At 41.8% G+C, this 19,753-nt stretch overlaps 1 protein-coding gene and 1 long non-coding RNA gene across 3 annotated transcripts in view; one reads left to right on the forward strand and one right to left on the reverse strand.

Moving 5' to 3' along the window:
- Positions 1–19,753, forward strand: part of LOC126872031 (sodium/calcium exchanger 3) — a 121,974-nt gene that overhangs the window by 67,125 nt on the left and 35,096 nt on the right. For both annotated transcript variants that reach the window (XR_007691814.1, XM_050631499.1), the window contains exon 5: positions 8,637–8,804. Coding sequence is in view for 1 of the 2 variants with exons in the window: in XM_050631499.1 (XP_050487456.1) it covers positions 8,637–8,804 (168 nt within the window). In the remaining variant the exon portion in view is untranslated. The remainder of the gene's footprint in view (positions 1–8,636; positions 8,805–19,753) is intronic.
- LOC126872080 (uncharacterized) lies at positions 7,190–15,579 on the reverse strand. The gene is made up of 4 exons (XR_007691837.1): positions 13,139–15,579; positions 12,931–13,058; positions 12,541–12,835; positions 7,190–7,976 (listed from the first exon to the last, which is right to left on the reverse strand). It is a non-coding gene; the product is annotated as an uncharacterized LOC126872080 (long non-coding RNA).

Below are 19,753 nucleotides of genomic sequence, written 5' to 3' on the forward strand. Positions count from 1 at the left end.
CCGCTCCGTAGTCGCCTATATTTTTATTTCTACGTAACTTTGGAAATTATCTTCTTATTCTGGCGTTTTAACGAGTCGGTGGGGTAGAATATTTAAAAGCTCGATACTCGCCTGCCCAATTTCCTCCGCCTCTCGCAGCGAGATCTCTTCCTTGATCACCAAGCATTTTATGATTTCAGCCGTTTCTTGTCTCTTGTTCGCCGCATTATCCGCCGCTCTGACTTCAAATTCTCCTTATTGCACCACTCGGGCGTATATTTTCTCGTGAACGAGCCCTGATTAAAGCAGGATAGGTTAAGAAACTGCTAACCTACCGCTCTTCCACTGAAAACGAACGAACAGAAGCGTGTTGCCAGACTGCGTCTAGTGAAAAATAATTACAGAGCAAGAACATCTATTTTTATGCTTGTTTTTCCCTTCAGACATCGCGTAGTTTCCTCTTCCTTATGATCCTTCTTTCCTATTTCACTTCCTTCCTTCGAAACTTGCCATCTACCTTGAATTTATTTTATACGCTACTTTAATTTACGCGAGCGACGAAACCATTGGTGGAAATCATTGCGAGTAATTATCTAGATATCCTATAGCTAATAGAAACCAATAATAACGAACGGGTTAATGGTGGCGAGAGGAAAGAATCGCCAACACGGTCTCCCGAGAAGATTCTTCCGCCAGCAGAATCAAACTACCGTAACCAATTGAGTTATCCACATGGTCGACGAAAACGGCTTCTCTCTGATCCTAATATTTGCACAGACTACCTGAACGGACAACCATACGAGACAGTAACCTCTCGTGTTCCTGATACTTTTATCTATCAATTAGATAAAACGTACGTCTGATATTTCAAGGATGTACGAAGGTACAAAAAGCACAAAATTCTCACGGACTTTAGACAGAGTTATGCTTAACACTAGAACTACCACACCAGTCAAATTGACTGGTTTTACAATTTTATTTTAAAATTTCTACTTCATGTTATATTTTTTTCGCAACGATAACTAAAAGAATAATCTAATGAATTTTATTTTGCTTTTTATGTATTCAAACTGAAAATAATTTCGTATCGGGGCCACTTATACCAATACTAGTGAAAATGCCTGGTCTTTAAAAAATACGTAATAATAGAATATTTTTACGTTTATTGATTTATTACTTTCTTACAGAAGGAATTCCATGTTATGTAGTACATTTTTGGTATTATTAATCCATCTGGCTTGTCAAAGTGTAAAAGGGTCCTACAATCTGTTTATCGGACACCAATTAACCATTTTCCCCTTTTTGTACAACTTCCCACACGTTTTTTAAATTTTTACTGCGTATCATTCAGTATGGCGATATCAGTTATCAGGAAAATTCCGGATCGATCGCTAGGTCCTAACGCTAGAAATAATACATCAGTCAAAATGATTGGTTCTACAATTTTATAAATGTGTCAATCTTCGTTTAGGTCGATCATGGTCCCAGATGGATTAATAATACCAAAAATGTACTACATAACATGGAATTTCTTCTGTGAGAAAGTAATAAATCAATAAATATAAAAATATTCTGTTATTATGTATTTGTTAAAGACCAGTCATTTTGACTGGTTTGGTAAAAAATAGCTTCGTGTTAACTATCGATAGTTCTTGTGTTAAAATCATATGCAGATTGATTAGATACACGCTTTTATTTCGGCCAAATCTTCGTTTTTCCTGAACCAGTGATCACTATCGATCAACGGATGTTGGATCATTGTCACGAAATTGGAACGTTTCGTTTTATAGCGATATAGCGAGAGTCCGACTAAGGCTAGTTCAAAAAGTAAAATGGTAACAAGTTTGCGTAATCCAGAAAGTTTGGTAGGAAGCTTACACGCGAGTTTAACTGGCAAAATAATAAAAGCGAAATATCTGCGTGTATATCAGAATTAAGGCGGTCTTCGTCGATCGAGAATTATTGTATAGACGTATTTTCAATCTGTTCTTACTCGATATTAATCCATGTAGTTCGTCGTAGACTAATCCATTTATTTAATTTGATTTCTCTTCCGCCCCCTTCCATCCCCTTCCCTTTCTATTATTTATTAATTCGTAGCTATCGATATTGCCTGCACGCTCAGTCAACGTCATTCCTCTGTAAACAGATTTATATTTGTGCCCACGAATGAAAGGAAAAAGAAACGAGGAAATTCTCCGATATCCCAACGAAGTTAAAATACGCAGAAAGAGAGAAAGAGAGAGTTAAAACCGAGAGTACTGCGTGCGGAAACACGCGTACGCGCACTGAATCAACGCGCGAACCTTCTTCAAGTTGGATCGCACCTACGGAAGCGAAATTCGAACGGGAACAGTGAAGTTTCCGAGAGCGGATAGCTGGAGTTTAGCGATTCTATGCAACAGAGAATTCGTTTTATATGCGTTCGCAGTTCCGCTATGGTAAACCTTCTCAACTATCTCGATGCCGCAACTTTAATTATTGTCTAGACGCGCTACAACACGAAGGCGATGGTAGACGTTGGAAAAAAATGGTACGAGCTGCTGGCATCGTTTCGCCTATTTCCCTATTGATATTAGATTCGAGATCGCTGTCCCGTTATATTGTGTTTCAAACTTGTATCGTCGAGCGTAACAGAGAAATAGAGAAAGAGAGAGGAGGGTTGAGTTGGCGCAAAGTCCGGTGAATCCGGTGGCGGCTAAAGTTGAGAGGAACTACGGGTGGGTTGGTAAATCGGCACGGTTCTATTGCACGGCGACTCCTTTTGTTCGACGGGCCGTTTTGCATTTCACGTTTTGCCCTGCCTTTCGCGAGAGGAAATCGCCAGGGACACGCCTTCTTCGCGCCTCGATAAAGCGTTTCCCTTCGACGGGGTTCGTTTCCTCGTCGTTTTCACGTTTTCGTCTGGAGAGATGGAGGAACGTCCTCTCACGATCTATCCGACAGAATCCGCCAGGGCGGAGCGGAACAGAGGGGAGAAACGAAACAAAGAGAACCGGCGAAATTAATGGATTCGGGGTGGATGAGAAGTCGAAGTCCTTTGAACAAGTCGTTGACAAAGAAAGAGAGAAATACCGTTGGTGTTTAGACGCGTCGGGCCGATTGATTTATTGGCGGGCAATGTGTCTGTCGAGCCGGAGGACATCTTCGTTAATCGAGCACAGCCGACAGTCTGGTCTAATTCCGTGAGTGGAATTGTTTTCGAGCGTGGCATAGCTGTTCCAGACGATTCCCAATGGTAACGGAGAATCGATGGACATCCGCGCCAACTGCAGAAAATATTCCGGTTACGCTGTTAAACCGGAGACGAAAGAATTTTAATTTCAAACGAAGCCCCGTTGAATTAAATCGAGGGTAAGTTGCGTCAAAGAATTCACTCCGGTAATAAAAGGAAATGGAAACAGGGGCGAGAGAGAAAATTAACCCGTGAACCTTTTCCGCGTACGCTTAATTTGTTATGGTTGTTAACGTTCAAACAAATTTACCGGTATTATGAGCCCGTCGTTGCTCCCATATTCTCCGATGTTTATATAATCATGCGGCGTTTGCTTGATGCCATTACACCGGCTGAATGAAATTAAACCGAAACATGAATGAAATTTAAATGTAACGTCGTTCGGATTCGGCTTCCGATTGAAATTGTTTGCTTTTAATCTGCAACCTTTTGCCAAAGTTGACGTATGAAAAAGAAAGAAAAAAAGAAATGGGAATAGCAGTTGCCGATGAAAATTTTTATCGCATAAATCTCCAGAGAGCAACCGTCGTGTACCGTGCGAACGAAACGTCTATCGAGAAAAGAATCCCCTTTCCGACGAGCTCGTTACGCGACCACCGGCTCCGACATACGTAACAAATTCGATTACGCGTTCGTAATTGAAGAACGACGCTTGTGCCGGGTCGAGTACAAGGTCTGCGGAACGCGTGTTTCCAGGGACCAGTCGATTCTACGCTAGAATAAGCCAGTCGATGACGAACTCGCCTACTCGCTGCTGCATGGATCGTTGCAACGTATTTCGCTCTCGTGAATCGATCGCCTGATATTGCGACTAAAATTTGCCAATTCTAGCAATTCCGTTCATATTTTTCTCGCCCTTGTTTCAAATAATAATTTTATGAAACTCAAAGAAACCGAGGTTAGATCAAAGTTCTTCCAGTTCGATTACACGTTGAATTTCTGGTTTTAATTAGATCGAAACTATTTGTAAATTTTCAACGGGATTTACGATTTCGCTAGTGAAATCATCGAGTAAAGAGGATCAGAGAAAATAAACGAAATTTCCTCCTGACAATTCGGATCGAAGATGCACGCGGCTGTAGGACAACGACCACGCGACGACAACTTCCACAGCGTTGCTGCTTTAAATGTAAATGTTGGCAGTGCGCGAAGGCGTTTACCCGTTGGAATCTGTTTCACTGCAATCTCAACCAGCAGCTCGAAGGATTGCTCGCTCAATGAAGCTTCCCTGGAAATCGTGTTACCGCGATTCCGCCAGTTTGCCGAATGTGTCGTTATTCATCCGACAAACGCAGACCGAAGAATTATTTCATCGCGTTTCGGTCCATGTTAAAGCTTGATATAGCTTTTCCAACAAACTGCGGCTACACCGCACCTCTTTGCCGCGATAGCGGAATCTATCGAAATTCAGATTAACGTAACCGAGAGAAAACAAAAATGTTGCAACGCGAAACATAGGTGGGAAATATGTGGAAAAAGTCGAGGCATGTGTTCGTCATTTGCTAGCAGCTGTCGATAAAACGCCACGTTTCCGGTACGTTGGAATGCGCACGCGATTTTCATAAACAATTGAATTACCCGGCAGCAAAAACCTTGACAAACACCGTGTTCCACGAAACGAACAAAATCTATTTTCCAGTTGAATAAATTTGATTTCCTTTCTACGTACATTACAGTCCGGATGCTTGTAAATTATTGTAAATATATCAAATATACAACGAACGAATCGGATACGACTTCTTGACCAAATTTTCGCCTCTTCTCTTTCTCTCGCAAAACCATGTACATATCGATAAAAATAATTAGTTGGCAATTTTCTTGAAAATTAATTAATTCGCTGTCACTGCCATGGACATGTTTCGGAAAGAGCTCCATAAATTGGTCGTCGTTCGCTGTTCTTCCTGCGAATTTCTTAAATGGCCATTTAGGCCAGCAATTTTTATTCGACCGAACGGAGAAGAAAAAGATGAAAGGCAGAGAGAGAGAGAAAGATGAAAGGTCTGTCCCGAAGAATTCGCACCCTTTGTGCGCGCACCCTCGACTGCCCTCGGCGAGGTTAATTTTAGCTCGAAAATACGAAGCGTCAGTCTGTTATCTAAACGCGTTCGATCCCACTCGTTTTCTACTCGACGATCTCTGAATCGCTGCTCTGCTCCTTTTCCCTCGATCAAGTTGGTTAAATCGGCAGATTTGTATCGTAATTGCTCGAAGTAATCGGCATCGAAACGTTGAAGAAACCAGAGGTACATTGATTCGGAGATATTAATCTGCTCGCTGGAATTGCTGTGAACGTGAGTCTTTTGACGATCACGTATTTGTTCCGGTCTCGTTGTTTTCTTCCGCCTAGAAAATAAAAGAGATCTTTAAAGCGTGTGTCGTACGAGGGGAACGAAATTGTTTAACCAGGTCGGTGGTCGGTTTAATCCAACGCGGAGTATGGCAACGACGACCAAGCGAGGGAATCTCTTCGAGCAGCTCCATCTTTCGGGAGGATGAGTATTCCAGGCGGAACGAATCAATTCTTTTAATTCTTTTCAGGGAGAGAGGGAGAGAAAATTGACGCACGCTCGCGTTCCCGCAAGAAACGCCGACCATATTCGCGACAACGAATCCTGCGAGACCTGTCCTTCCTATCGCCAACCTTTAACGCTTCTAACATCAGCTAAGGTGTCGTTTTCTTGCTTCGAAATTCCTTTCTCCCATTTAATTCGACGTTACTTAATCCTTGTTCTTTTCTATTCTTCTTTTTACATTCTTTCTCATCTCTCTATCTTTCCAATTGCTTTTCCATTTTACGATCACGCTCGTTCCACGAAGATTTCAAGCTGATACGATCGTGATATCGGACACTTGTTTCATCGCATTTTGAATATAAATGAGAAATTTGGAATCGCACGCCAACAACATCTTATTGATCTATTCACGGGGCGTATAACACAACATCTCGCGAGGCGTGTCCCGTAAATAGATAAATAAATAAGCAAATTGTGCGAAGAAACGCGTAACCGTTTCGCGAAATCGCAATAACAGCAAGAAACGACGACGCATTAATGAAAGTTTTACGGCCACGCTGGCGTAGATCGGTCGTAAAATTGTGAAAGTTTCGTTAGACGTTCTCAAGTCGTGCTAGACGCCAGCGTATCCTTTGGGAATAAACGTGCGGCTGTTTCGAACGTTTAGCTGCATGTCGGGCAAAGTGAAAACGTAAATATGGAGAAACGTACGAGAGTTGTATAATTTTGCCTGAAATTTCCTCTAGGCAACACAGGCTCGCGGAGGCATTGGAAAATTTACGAACAAGAATTATCATATACCTGTACTTCAGGTGGTTATTCATGCTAATACTAATCTTTTACGAAACATACGTTTACGCTGTATACAAATTTGTATGGAACTTGTATATACAGGGTGTGGTCAAATAATACGTGAGAGTAAAAAAAGAATAAGAACAAAGTATGCAATAAAATTTCTTCATTCGAGGCTCAGATTACGAGCAAAATCGAGTTTAAAAATTTACCTAGCGTCAATAGGATGCTATTGTATTAGGTAGTCCGAAAAGTTTCTTCCCTTTTATAAGGAAATAGTGGACGCACATTTTCCGTTTTATATTATTTTATCGAATTACGTATGATTCAGTTTGTTCTGTCAAAATAAAGATCACATCGTTCGACAGATTAGGTTTCATGTTTGTATAAAGATGCATCGTTGTAAAACACGTGTCTGTAAAAGAAAGACACTTTTCGGACAACCTAATAGAAGCGAGAGTAAGTCAACAATATGAAATAAAATTTATTCGTTCAAGGCTTTATTTTCGAGAAAATAGAGCTTGAACGTGTTTATTTAAGAATCGATCTGGTACTTGTATGCGTATGATAAATTTTCAAGCTTATTTCAATGCTGTTCAAGCATACTTGACAAATCTTCAAACTCGATTTTCTCGAAAACTAAACCTTAAATCAAAGAATTTTATTCTCCATATTTCGTTCTTATTTTTATTCTGCCGCACCCTGTATATCTTCTGTATATATTCTCAGATTCACTCCAAGTTTTACCAACACAACCAAATGACAGTCATATCTCATTGAAATCCCAATGCAGTTTTAGAATGTTCTATACGACATACTATATGGAGGTACAAATCTTGTAGGAGGTTCGCATAATTTCGCGAGCCAGTGTAGCTAATCTCTATTTTGTAGTCGCTCGCCTGGATAGATAACTTCTTGGAGGTTGCAGGCTGGTCGTTTCAGTCCCGAGGCTGATACCGAGAATAATTGATCGAGGCGGGACGCGTTAGCCCTTAAACAACCTTCGACAAGAAAAATTCCGTTCGGACCAGGTAACGTGTGCCGCCAGCCTTTGTAAAACTAAGTGGAAATTATCGGCGGGGAAAATCGATCGGACGCGATACACGTCCTCGCAGCAACGTTCTTTGGCGGAAAGCACCTCGCTAGATGCTGATTTATGGCGTTGTAATAAATTGCGATAACCAACGCTCGCCAATTACCTGGAATGGACAAACACGTAAATTATACAGGGGAAAGGGGAAAAATCCAAATGGAAGAATCCACGTCCGAAACATTGGTTTCGCGTTTTGTTCTTCACGCTGCAATTCCTCCACGAAATGCGCACCGCCGTTGATTTATCGCTCGGCGAAATAAAAAGTTTCCCGATGGGAACTTTGAATCCGAGACAAAGGAAAAAGCTTGGAAAGTTCATCGACGGGCGCCAAATTCTTTTCTCTGAGCGGCGGTTCGATGCGACCCTGGAATAAGAAAGAATTCGAGAATTAGAAAGGGAATTGCTGGGAAATAATTTGCGGATGTTGGATCGCAACGGTGTAGGAATGTTACGCGTTACGAATGGGGTGGTTTGACGTAATTGCAGGATCCGAGGACAGGCGAAGGAATCCGCAGAGGGAAACTACGCACCATGAAAACTATTTATTTCGCCATGGAGATGCCGCGACCCTACGATACATTCTTGTTGAATTTCCAGGAAGAGAAAGACACATTGCCAGCAAATTCCACAAATTCAAATTTATCTCACCCTGTTTACGTTTTTCATCTTCCAAAGCTCTTGTAAAAAAAAATACTATAACTCAACAGCAATGCCGGATTACAACGAGTTGTTAATAAATTTTCGTTAGGATCTGCAGAGTAGGAAAAACACCGAACAAATTTCTACAACTCTACAAATCTTCCTCTCTGGTATTCACGTTCTTCCTGTTACTCGGGTATTTTTTACAAAATACCGTAACTCGATGGCGTTGAATTACGATAGGTGCAAACAGATCAGAGTCTGACCTAATCCCAAATCTACCTCGCAACTATCCACACTTCTCATTTTCCAGAGTACTCCGTATCACCGTAGGTGCTCGACAAAATGAATTTACTCGTAATAATCGCTAAATACATATTCTCAGGAACGAGCTCGTGGAAGGAACAGTTCACGGAGGCGTTGACGGTGAGCGGCGGCGACGAGGACGAGGGCGAAGGTGCTGGTGAACCAATCTCACCGTCCTCCTTGGATTATCTGATGCACGGCTTGACGTTATTGTGGAAGGTGTTGTTCGCGTTCGTCCCACCAACTGGTAAGTTGTGCGATATCGAGCTGCACTCGAAAGAATGGACGCTCCTCTGGCGGGGAAAAGGGTGGAAATGGGATAGGGCGGTTTCCTGCGGTGTTGCTGCATCTGGCACGCGTAAGTTATGCTTGTCGACAGCCAAGCGAGATCCACTTATACTCGGTCGAGTACGAGGCACGTGCTGAAATATTTTTGGTATCCCCGCGACACGAGTTTCTCCGCTTTGTAAATTAAAAATCGCAGATGGTGGCCTTGTTTATGAGTGAATTAAATCTGACGAAGGCCGTGCCATACGATTCCAAGGATACGGAACGAATTTTCATTCACACGTGGAAAATTCTTGCAGAAAATTATTAAGTGGACTAAAAACGGTACATTGGATATCGTATTAATATGTATCAGAACATATCAGCTGGATACAGCGATTATTCCGTTTTATGACTGTTAATTATTCGATTTATTCCCTATATTTCGAACAAACCGCGTTCTTTAAGAGTTCTTCTCACAACGCGTATTCTTGACACGTGCAACCGAATTTCCAGCCGAGGTTTCTTACTTCGGATCAATTCGCTCGTTATCCGCAAAATTAGCTACAGTACGTCGTTATCGGCAAGAAACTCAAAAGGTAGGCAGGTGATCAAATCGATAGAACGATTGGAAAGTCACGAGGATTTCTATCTGACAGTCCGCTGTCAAGTTACACATTTGCTCCATAAAACTGATCTGACAACCGGCCTGAAATACTTCGACGAGCGATCTCGATAACCTCGAGGACAGTTTCTGGCGATCTTTCATTGTCCTGCGGAAGAATCGCACAGATTCTGCCGCAGGCAAATGGTAAGTACCGGCACACAATTCTCTCACGGAAAAGATCTTGCGGCGGGTTACTGTGGACAGGTAGTGAGTTACAAGAACATGTAGAGTATCAAGAGACGCTCAACGTGGTAGCGAGACTTTTATTGCAAGAAGGGCTCTGCCAGGAAATGGAAATCGAGTTTCCCCAGTGGATCGAGTTCGTCGTTTAAACTCACGCTAGACTGCCTCCACATGCCCGTCGCTCTTTTTCTCGTCTGCACTGCTATCGTTTCGTCTTCGTTCGTCAACGCCGCTAGTTCGCTGTGTGTTTCGCGTTGTTTGGAACTGCCCTTTCGACGATCGAGCATCGAAGGACTACGCGACAAAGGATAAGGGTTAATTAAAAGTTGTCTTACTATTATGGACCTCTACTATTAGCTACGTCGAGCTCCAATTTCGATGAATCAACGAAGCTAATTCCTAGTTTCCACTCGCTACGTTTCATAGGGATTTTTGTAAGCAGCGAACCTTATCGAAACGCATCGTTCGTACGAAAAGATCGTGTTTTGTGTTAGATCAACGGTGATTAAACACCGTTGTTACGATGGGAATCGTATAAGCGTTTTCGAAGTCGAATTGATCGACTCCAGCTTTTTTGTCTATTTCCTACTTTTCTTATATACGTACGCGTGATATTTCAATTTTCAAGAGACAAATGACTTACTTCCACAAGGTTCCATTGATAAATAAACCTACGATAGCAAGAAAACGGCACAAATAGCAGTAAATTATGAGGTAAACTTGAAAAACAGTGTTTCTAACATTGTGATTTTAACCGCTGTGCAGATACATATTTGCCTGCCTCTAATGTCTAAGGGAGAAGTTTGCTTGGAAATAGCAATTTGCTACTATAACCCCTGACAACTTTGATGTCCGTTTGTGTCCATTTCCACTGGGAATTGAACTACATTGCCGCAGAGCTCGAGTTACTGACCGCAAGCCTCCTAATATTTGGGAATAAATTTCTGTCGATCGAGCGTAATTCCAACGTTTCAGAAATTGTTGAATGAACAATTTCCCGCATAATCCTTAACTAAGGCCGGCGAATTACTTAAAACGGCGAAATTAATCGCTCCTTCCTTCCCTATCACAGATAAATGATCGAATTTCAAGCTGGAAATTGTAAAATCGACGCTTTACGCTTGTTCTATCCAATAAAGGGCAAGTGTTCGATTAACTTGCATAAAAAGCAGTACTTTGCCATCCTTTATGCACGCATGAAAACGAGGCGTTAACACGTAAACGCGATTTTCTGTTTTACATGAGAGATAAAACACGTCCGCAATCAATAAGCTCCGCGTGGAAAAAAGCATAAACGATTTTTCATCTCAAGCGTTAATAATTATTCCGTTTAACGAAATATTGAGAAAAAGCGTCGTAAAATGGCGCGCACCGTGCGTGTAGTACAATTAATTTGCCATATTTTGTTTCTATACGCGTTTACAGAATATCACCAGAAATTTACCAAGAAAGGAAAATTCGTGTCATAAAAGCGTACAGCGTGAGTGCAGAAAAAAAGTAATGAAGTCGTTGAATTCTCGCAACCTCGACTCTCGATTCGTAACAATGGTGCAGGGGAAAAAACGTAATCGTGTTCCTAGTCGCGTGTCAATGGTCATCGATTGATCGTAAAATCGTCAAAACGCGTACATCGCGTAACAACAGTCGAAACAGTCGTAAAACTTGCTCCATGTCACAGGTCATTCCATAAATAACGTCGCGTTTTCCCGTCTAACTTTAGCGATAATTTTACAATATTTTTAGTAACAATTTTACAAAATGAGAAATTATATCGATGTTAGTTTCAGACAATTTTAAAGCGTGAAATGTTTATCGGGTGTAACGAATCATCCGTTATTTTCTAGGTTTATGTTTCGCCGCTTTGGCGATTTTTCATCAAATACCATTTGAAAAATATTGTACATCGGCGCTAACTAAATTCACCAAATAAAACGAACGGTGTAATAGTTTCCAATTATATCCTTTTATTCCAAGTAATATTGTTTTCCCTGTCACACGATCGATTATCGTCATTACGAGAGAGAAAATTCTATTTTAATCGCAAACGTTGTGAAATTCCTACCTGTACGTTTCGACAATTGCGTATTTAAATTCGTGCATATTCAAATTTTCGGATATTCAGATTTTCAAATACGTTTCTATCCTACAGACTGAAGGTGGAAAATGAAAGACGACCTGGTATCTCGTCGCTTCCAAGTTCTTGCTTCTCTTTCATCTGTAATTGTTCCTTTATTAAATAAACCTTGTAATCGCCTTAGGGAGTAATTGACTTTTTAACATAGTAACACGGCGTCTCTGGCCACTGGTTAAGAGGCTAACGGATCTTCCTTCTCCGAGACTCTTTAAATTTTCATCGCGGTTCTTCACCAATGGAAAAGAAAACGCCGCGACGACGAGCGGTTGCCGCAGAGGCGAAAAAAGTCCTCGGCGTCTTCCAATGTGAAGCGGGACAGCGGATTATAAAATTAACGCTGGAACCTACGGATCGTGAGAGGGAAAATTCAGCTAGCGACAAGTTCCCTCGTGAGAATAAAAATTCCAGCGAGAAACTTCGTGCTTACACCGTGTACTCAGATCTTCATCTTCTTCTTCTGCGCGCGTTTAGGAAATATTTCATGGAAAGACGCGTTCACGCGATTCAACGTGATCAATGTTGCGCTACTTCGGTATGTTACAATTTCATACGATGATTCTCTGAATTAAAGATTAAATTACACTTTTTACTAGGACAGAAAGGAACCTAAATCTAAAGGGGAATATATAGGAATAGAGGATCGTTCATAGGATCGTGATCCACCGAAATTCGTATTCTAGGAACGCGATCGCATCCATGTAAATTTACTCCAGCGACCGCGCAAATTATTACCTCGAGGGCGTGTCACGAACACTCTTCGCGCTTCCTCTCTCTCTCTCTCTCTCTCTCTCTCTTTGCTTTTATCGAGTGGCTGTCGACCCGGCGGCCGATCGAAGCCCGATCGAAACCGACCCCTCTGCATAATCCGCCCCACAGGAAAAACCACTTTATAGCCTCTCTAGATTTAGCTGAAGGATTCTTCGCACGAGCTGATCACGGACCTGGCTATCGTTGAGCATTATCGTTGTCTACCTCTGCGTTGATCACGCCAATTTAACTACAATCCGTGGCCATCGAATCGCGATCACTCAAAACATTCGATATTGTTTATTTCTGTTGATTAAAATTGCGAAACGTGGATGAATCTCAACGGCGAAGTTTATTAATCGTCAAGGTTATTACCTTAATCCTTAAAATAATCCTTAGAAGTTAACCTTCCCCAATGGGAAACGAGCCATTTCCTTCTTGAGAATTCGTTATTAATCCCGTGCATGTGCGTGGAATTTGAGAAAATAATGGAGCCGTGGTTTCTAAATTAAAATTAAATTAAAATTAGTAGAAGAATTGTCTGCCTGTGAAAGTAAACTGTTACGACTCGTTTCTAACTTACGTTCCGGCAGCTTCCATCCCATCGTTGATCGATGCTACGGATTTATTTCAAAAAATTGTCGCAAGCGTCACTATATCGCCTCTTTCAAGTATTCTCGTTGTCTCGAGCAGCGTTTGTCGATCGAATCGTGGCAGATCTCCGCAGAGATAAGGATGACGATCAAGATAGCCGCGGATCGTAACGAGGGGAGAGAAAGCTCCTCGCCGCGTGAAGATCATTGGCGCGGGAAAGCGGGCTGCTGCAGTGTCCTAGAAAATGTCCAAGGACGTAATCTCGAATGAAACGAATGGCTGATGTACCTTAGCCCGTTTCATCAAACGAACACGAAATAGAGAGCACATGCACATAGGCCGCGCTCCTAACAATTATCGACAGAAATATCGTACCTCTACGGTTTGGCCTTTGCTCCCACGTTTTCTTTGACGAAGACCCCGATAGTACAGGTCATGGTACGACCCGTATGCGTGTGATATAGTCGAAAGGATAGAAATAGAAAGAAACGAGTATTATTGAAACTGGAAAAAGAGCTGGCTAGCATTGATTAATATAGTAGAAATTGGTTTGGAAGAGTCTCGTAGAAGAAATAATATAATTGCACATGCTAGTAATCCATTATATAATTACACATCGAACAAGTTAGAGGTAATCGAGCTTCTAACTTGGACGATGTGACTTTCATAGATTTTCTTATCTTCCCATTGGTCGAGTAATAAGATACAATTTTTATCCTATTAATCCTAGAATTCGACGACTCGGAAATTCTATCTACAAATAAAGAAGATTTCGCGGTATAAATGTAAGCTTTGGAAATCGTAGAAGTTTGGATTCGAGTTTACGGTAATTGTAAGAACAGCGTAGCATTGTTGTTTGTTCGTAATGGTTTAAGAAGTGTTACAGCTATCCACTTTGGTGGCTAAATAATGTGTTTGGCCGAAAGAGAAAAAGGTAATTCGATGATTCGTTCGTTGGAAGGACCATGGTAGATAAAGGGAAACGATAAATCAAAACGGCAGCGAGAAGATTAAGACACCGACGAGATCCTTCGATGTAGTGCCGGCGATCCGTTTAATGACTGTTAGGGAAAAAAAAGAATGAAACCGTAACGGGGTATCTCGTGATTAACGCGATAGATCACGGGTTGACGGGACCATCAATCACCGGAGATAGAGTTACACGAAACAACCGGCTGAAAGAGAGAATGTGCTCGACAACCTTCGAAAAATCAGGAGATTGCTTTCTGCAAATCCCTCGATATGTATAAAACAAAAAAAAACACTTTCCAAAGAAACAACGCAACAGTCCTTGAAAAAAGTCGATAAAACGAAGTGGAGGAAAGCATCGCAATAACGAAAGCCGCTTTCTATAGAAATAACTTCTTTCAGTGGTAGTAACAACGATTAAGGAAACTTCGTGGCGCGGCGAGGTAAACATAGGAATCGGCAAATGGTGCCCTGTTTCAATCCCTACGGGCCTGTACAAAATTCTCTAACTGTCTAAAACGTTTCTACGATTCCGAAATAACGCATTTATGAAAAATTCCAATGATACTATAGTATAGCCATAGTAATATTTCTAAAGTAGACTTCCGATATTCGGAGAATCAAGCGACTCTCTCTCCCTCTTTAGACTCAATTTCCTCTCTTTGCGTCTACGAGAATATGAATTTGCATAAAAATCCGTAGTCCGGTGACGTTATTTTTTGATGGATGAACCGTTCCTCCGGTTACGTTAATAAAATCATAAATTTGCATAAGTAAGATTATCTGAAAATAGGAAATTTAGAATGTGCTTTGAGAAAGCTAGAGAGAATGCGAAATTGATCCGAGGAGTATAAGTGGTGGAAAAATGGCGAAGTAAATTTGAGATCGGATAACAGGCGATGTCTCTGAGACTGTGATGAGCTTTAACTCACAGTAAGTATCTCCTAACTAGCAAGAAAGTCTTCGGCGAACGTCGGCAAGAGTCTCTCCACAATGTGAAGCTCGACACGATGATATTATCCTGCAGAAGGGATCGCTACTCCGGGGAGATTTTGTGGGCTTTCATTGTCTACTCGCCAGATACTTTGCCCCCTCTCTCTCTCTCTCTCTCTTTCTCTCTCTTCATTCTGCCACGCAAAATTATTTCGAACGTTTACAAGCCAGACACGGTATACGGATAATCCCTTGCAAAAAGTACAGGAACATTTATCTGAGAAAAACACGGAACATGCGTTAAACTGTTGAGTTATCGTGTTGGTTACTTCGATACTTACGAGACTGGTGAGATATAACGCGATTCTTCTTAAGCTAACTTTCCATTAATATTATCATATCATTTATTAATAGGCCATAGCCAAATTACGTATATATACACACGCATGACGATCGTATAAACATAGTTTAGAAAATACGAAAGCAGTGTGAATCCGCCTCCTGCATCGTGAGCCTACACAGTCTACATTTCAGCGAAACAATTGGCATAATTAAGAATACGGTACAGATTGACCATCAACATATAAGTTTCTTCAAAACTTGAGTCTCGTATCGTAATCTGCTTTACCGTATTATTGCATAATTAATCTTAAATTAATCTTAAATTGAAATCTCGAAAGGGTTATGATATTATGAAACGATAAGAAGAAAAGAAGGGATGCAACAGGGTACATGGAAAGAGTATAAAAAATTGTACAAGTAAATGGAAGTTGCTTGGTGGTGGAGTTGGCTCGGAAAAAGGACGTAAATTACGTGACTTTTATGTCAGTCGCGGATTGCGCGAAGGTGGGAACGTCCCAAAATTTGATTGCAAAAAGTTTCCACGCGATACGTGCGCGTGTATCTACAAAATGGCTGCAGCTGTGACCAAACCGTAATGAAATTCTAATTTCCACCGACGAAAAACAAATTACGGATCCGTTTGGATTCGCGTTACTGCTCTGTCGCGCTTTCGCATTCTCCGGTTCTGCGGAATAATTCGCGATGCAAATGCCTTCCGGCCGCGTGTAAGTACGTTCATAATTATAATCGAGGAACGAACAACAAGAACCTGTCTTCGCCGAGACCTCGTGGAATTGTAAATACCGCGGATCCGACGTTGCGGCTTTTGGAGATGCTCCTTGGAGTATTACAGACTCCAAGTATTTTCTCTGAAATGTTCTTGAAGTTCTTCTCTCAATTCTTCCTCGGATGATTATATTTTACTTCGCTTCGCTTATTCGTGCCGATAATTACAAAATGAGAAATTAAGAATCGTCGAAAATAAACAACAAACTCTTTGTTGCATACGTTGCTCTTTCGTAACATAAACGAGATAAAAGGCAACGTATAACGCGGAAAAATAAAGAGATAAAAGTCTGTCAAAAGAAAATGGAACACAGCTGGACAAAGCTGGCATCAAAGAGTTTACAAGTAGCAAACGTGTGCGGTCGAGTAAACCTGTTCGAGTAAATTATGCGTAATTCCTGTCAACGACATAGCCTGCCCTGTTATTCGAGAGATTATTTCAAACATATGTGCGTAGAGGCGATGCAAAGGATTTGATGCGCGTTCCTTTCCAATTCGACGCTGCGAAACGTACAAAGCCAGACGAAGGAAACTCATTACATCGCTTATTACATGTTCTATTTCTTCTGTGGTGTTGCTCGACGTCGCATCGATATTTCACCGTTAAATATGCAAAGATACACGATCTGTTTAACAGCTGTCCAATGGAGAGTTGGCCGAGAAGTTATATCGAGAACACGGTAAGGAAAAAACCGTGATCCTCGCTACGGGCTGGCTCGCTTCGTAAACTAAAACCGATGGCACCCGAGGGTCTTATGGAACAGTGTGTCACGTAAAGCAATATACGTGGCCGATGGAACGTGCATGTGCTCGTGTAATATGTATAAAACGTATCGTAAACTTATATTAATGGACTTATAAAGGTTCTTAGGGTACATGTAAGCTGGCGGAAGTTGCTCTTCCAACCTTTTCTTTCGAGCAAGTGATCACTCCACTGAGAAATTTGCTGCAGCTATAGCCCGCTCTTCTCAGTTCAGATCTCCTGTCTGTTTTGCAACTGTCGAAAACAGGGATGTTTCTTCATCTTTCTTTCTCTTCGTTTAATTTTAAACGTTTAGCCATCGATGTCGAAAAACGAGTTAGAGTTACCTGTAAATAAGAAGAAAGATAGACGACAAAACTCACTAGTGTCTCATTATCGTCATAAGATAAATACGCTAATTAGAATAGTAAAATAAACAGTAAAATGCTAAGAAAAAGAAAAGAAGGAAGATACCGATTCTGATTCTAAAAATGATATCCCTCCGTCAAATTGGTCGGCCCTTGGTCAAATTGGTAATCGTCGAAGGAACAACTGTCGAATCGTAAAGATGACTGGCGACGATTGCAAGCTTCCATTTCCTGAGGCAGTAAATTGCGAAATAGCTGACTGCCTGTTATTCGCCTCTCGCGTTGGACTTCATTAGAGCCGTTCCAGGCTGGCTTATGATAAACCAGTGGATCATAAACCTGGCTAGAAATAGGGGAAGGAAGGTAAGTCAGATAACCCGCATTCCAGCTTAAACTCACTCTCAAGACTAGCTTGCACACGGCGGCCGACTCGTGTTGCAAGAATGGCCTACCGCACACGTTCACGCGATATTCCACGACTACGCAATATGTGCCGTATCACCGTAAATTAGGATTTAACGTCGAATTAAGACTCAGCGTCCCTTTCCACGAATATTTCCAGCCATCTGTCACCGGTGTTGGGTAAATCCAGAGCATTGGTCATGGACGATCGGGGCGTTAATTATCTTGTAACCGCTGCTGAACGAAAATATGGTCAACCGGGAACGATCCATCATGATCAAGCCCCCCGTACACGAAACCTCTCTAGTTTGTTAATTCGAAATAGAGAGAAACTGGAATTATCTTCTAGCGGGAATTCCAGCCAGCGTTAATACGAAATCATGATTTGTTCGAACGACAACATCGAAAACGCATAATGATCTATCACGAGTGTCCTTCGGCGCAGCCATAAAAAATCGGCGATGATGGAAAGTTTGCCGGATAAAAAGTTGGACGAACGCGTTAAGTAGTAGTAATATGAGCATACGTCTAGCATATCTCGGTATTACTATCTAGTATACACAGAGCAATAGCTCTCGACCGGTATTAGAGCCTAACCCGGTGAAATGAAATTTCCGCAGGTAATTTCCGCAGGCCTCGCAATCCCGGCAGGCTGCCGGATATCGATCGACATTGCTAACCGGTGTTCATTTTTACAGTAAACGCATCCCGCCGGCTGGCCCGCTCGGAAACTTCACCGGCAAACGGAATTACGCTTTTAATTGAGAAAAATATCCGCGCAATTACGATCCGCGGCCCTGAACGGTCGGACGAAGCAGTTTAATTTATTCCGGTTGTGGTTTCCCAGCGCAACCGATCTTCTTTCCTTTATATTAATGTCGATTGCGAAACGTTCGTTGGCGAACGCAAACAAGCCGCACCGCCAGCTCACTCTGCGTCTGCATACAGCGAAAGTATTCCGACGTTTTACCAATGAGAACTTTATGCGAGACATCGTAATATGCTCAGAGAGAACGTACGCTGTACGTACGAGACGTTTATGACTGCGATATGATTGAGAAACGAAGAAGCGAATCGTGGAGGAATAATCGAGTGTCAGAGTTGAGCGAGACAGAGTTCGAAAGAATCGAGTCGAGCGACGTTGTCTCGTACAGTTCAATTATTCTCTCCTTCCTATTTCATCGTTAAATATCATTTTATTCTTGTCGTTTTACGTTTAACGATGGGATGCCTGTCCGCGATTCCGCCTTCTCAGAGAATGGATACGCTCGTGCATATTGTAATAATTTCCCCTGCGTTTCTGCGAATAATTTTTCTTAGAGCGTCTTAACATCGAACGAAAGTAATTTTATCAATTACCAGGGCTGCTGGAGTATAAAGAGGCACGGGGCTACTGTCTTCGGCTTTCACGAGTCGCGTGATCCCACTCTGGAAGGCAGAAACGAAATAACTGGAAGGGGAAAAAAGTTTTAAGGCGCCGTATAGCAGTGTACATGGCTGCATCTTCTCGTGTTTCCGAACGTTATTACTTAGCTGTTTATCGCGTAACACGGGCACAAGGAAAGGGAAGAAATTGAATTTCGCCGCGTTCAACGAGAATAGACTGGGTAATGGCAACGAATAATGCCACGAAAATGGCTGGAACGGTAACGATCCGTGTACGAGACGGTAAATTCTCTTTCGCGTTGTCATTCATCGGGATACGGTATTTTTATTTTCTCCGTAAAGACGAACGAGACGCGTACTTCGCGGAATGAACTGAGAATAAAGTGAAAGAAGAATGGAACACCGTTTGTTGAGAAAAAGAAATTCATCGTCGGCTGAAACGATGACTTTTCTACGTAATTTCGGTCTCTTTAAAACGTTCCAGCTTCTTCGACTGTAAATTAAACCAGATTCACTTGACTTTCCAGTTTTTCTTCCTCTTTTCATCCCCTTTTCTTTCCTATTCTTTTTCGCTGGTTAGAAAATCCACCAAGGCAGGCAACAACGTTATCTGAAATGTATCCCGCGTTGAAAACACGAGACGAATAACGCATCAGATAGGTCGGTACGTCAGTCA

Source organism: Bombus huntii, chromosome 12, assembly GCF_024542735.1.
Source record: "Bombus huntii isolate Logan2020A chromosome 12, iyBomHunt1.1, whole genome shotgun sequence".
In the NCBI taxonomy this organism is placed as follows: Eukaryota; Metazoa; Arthropoda; class Insecta; order Hymenoptera; family Apidae; genus Bombus; species Bombus huntii.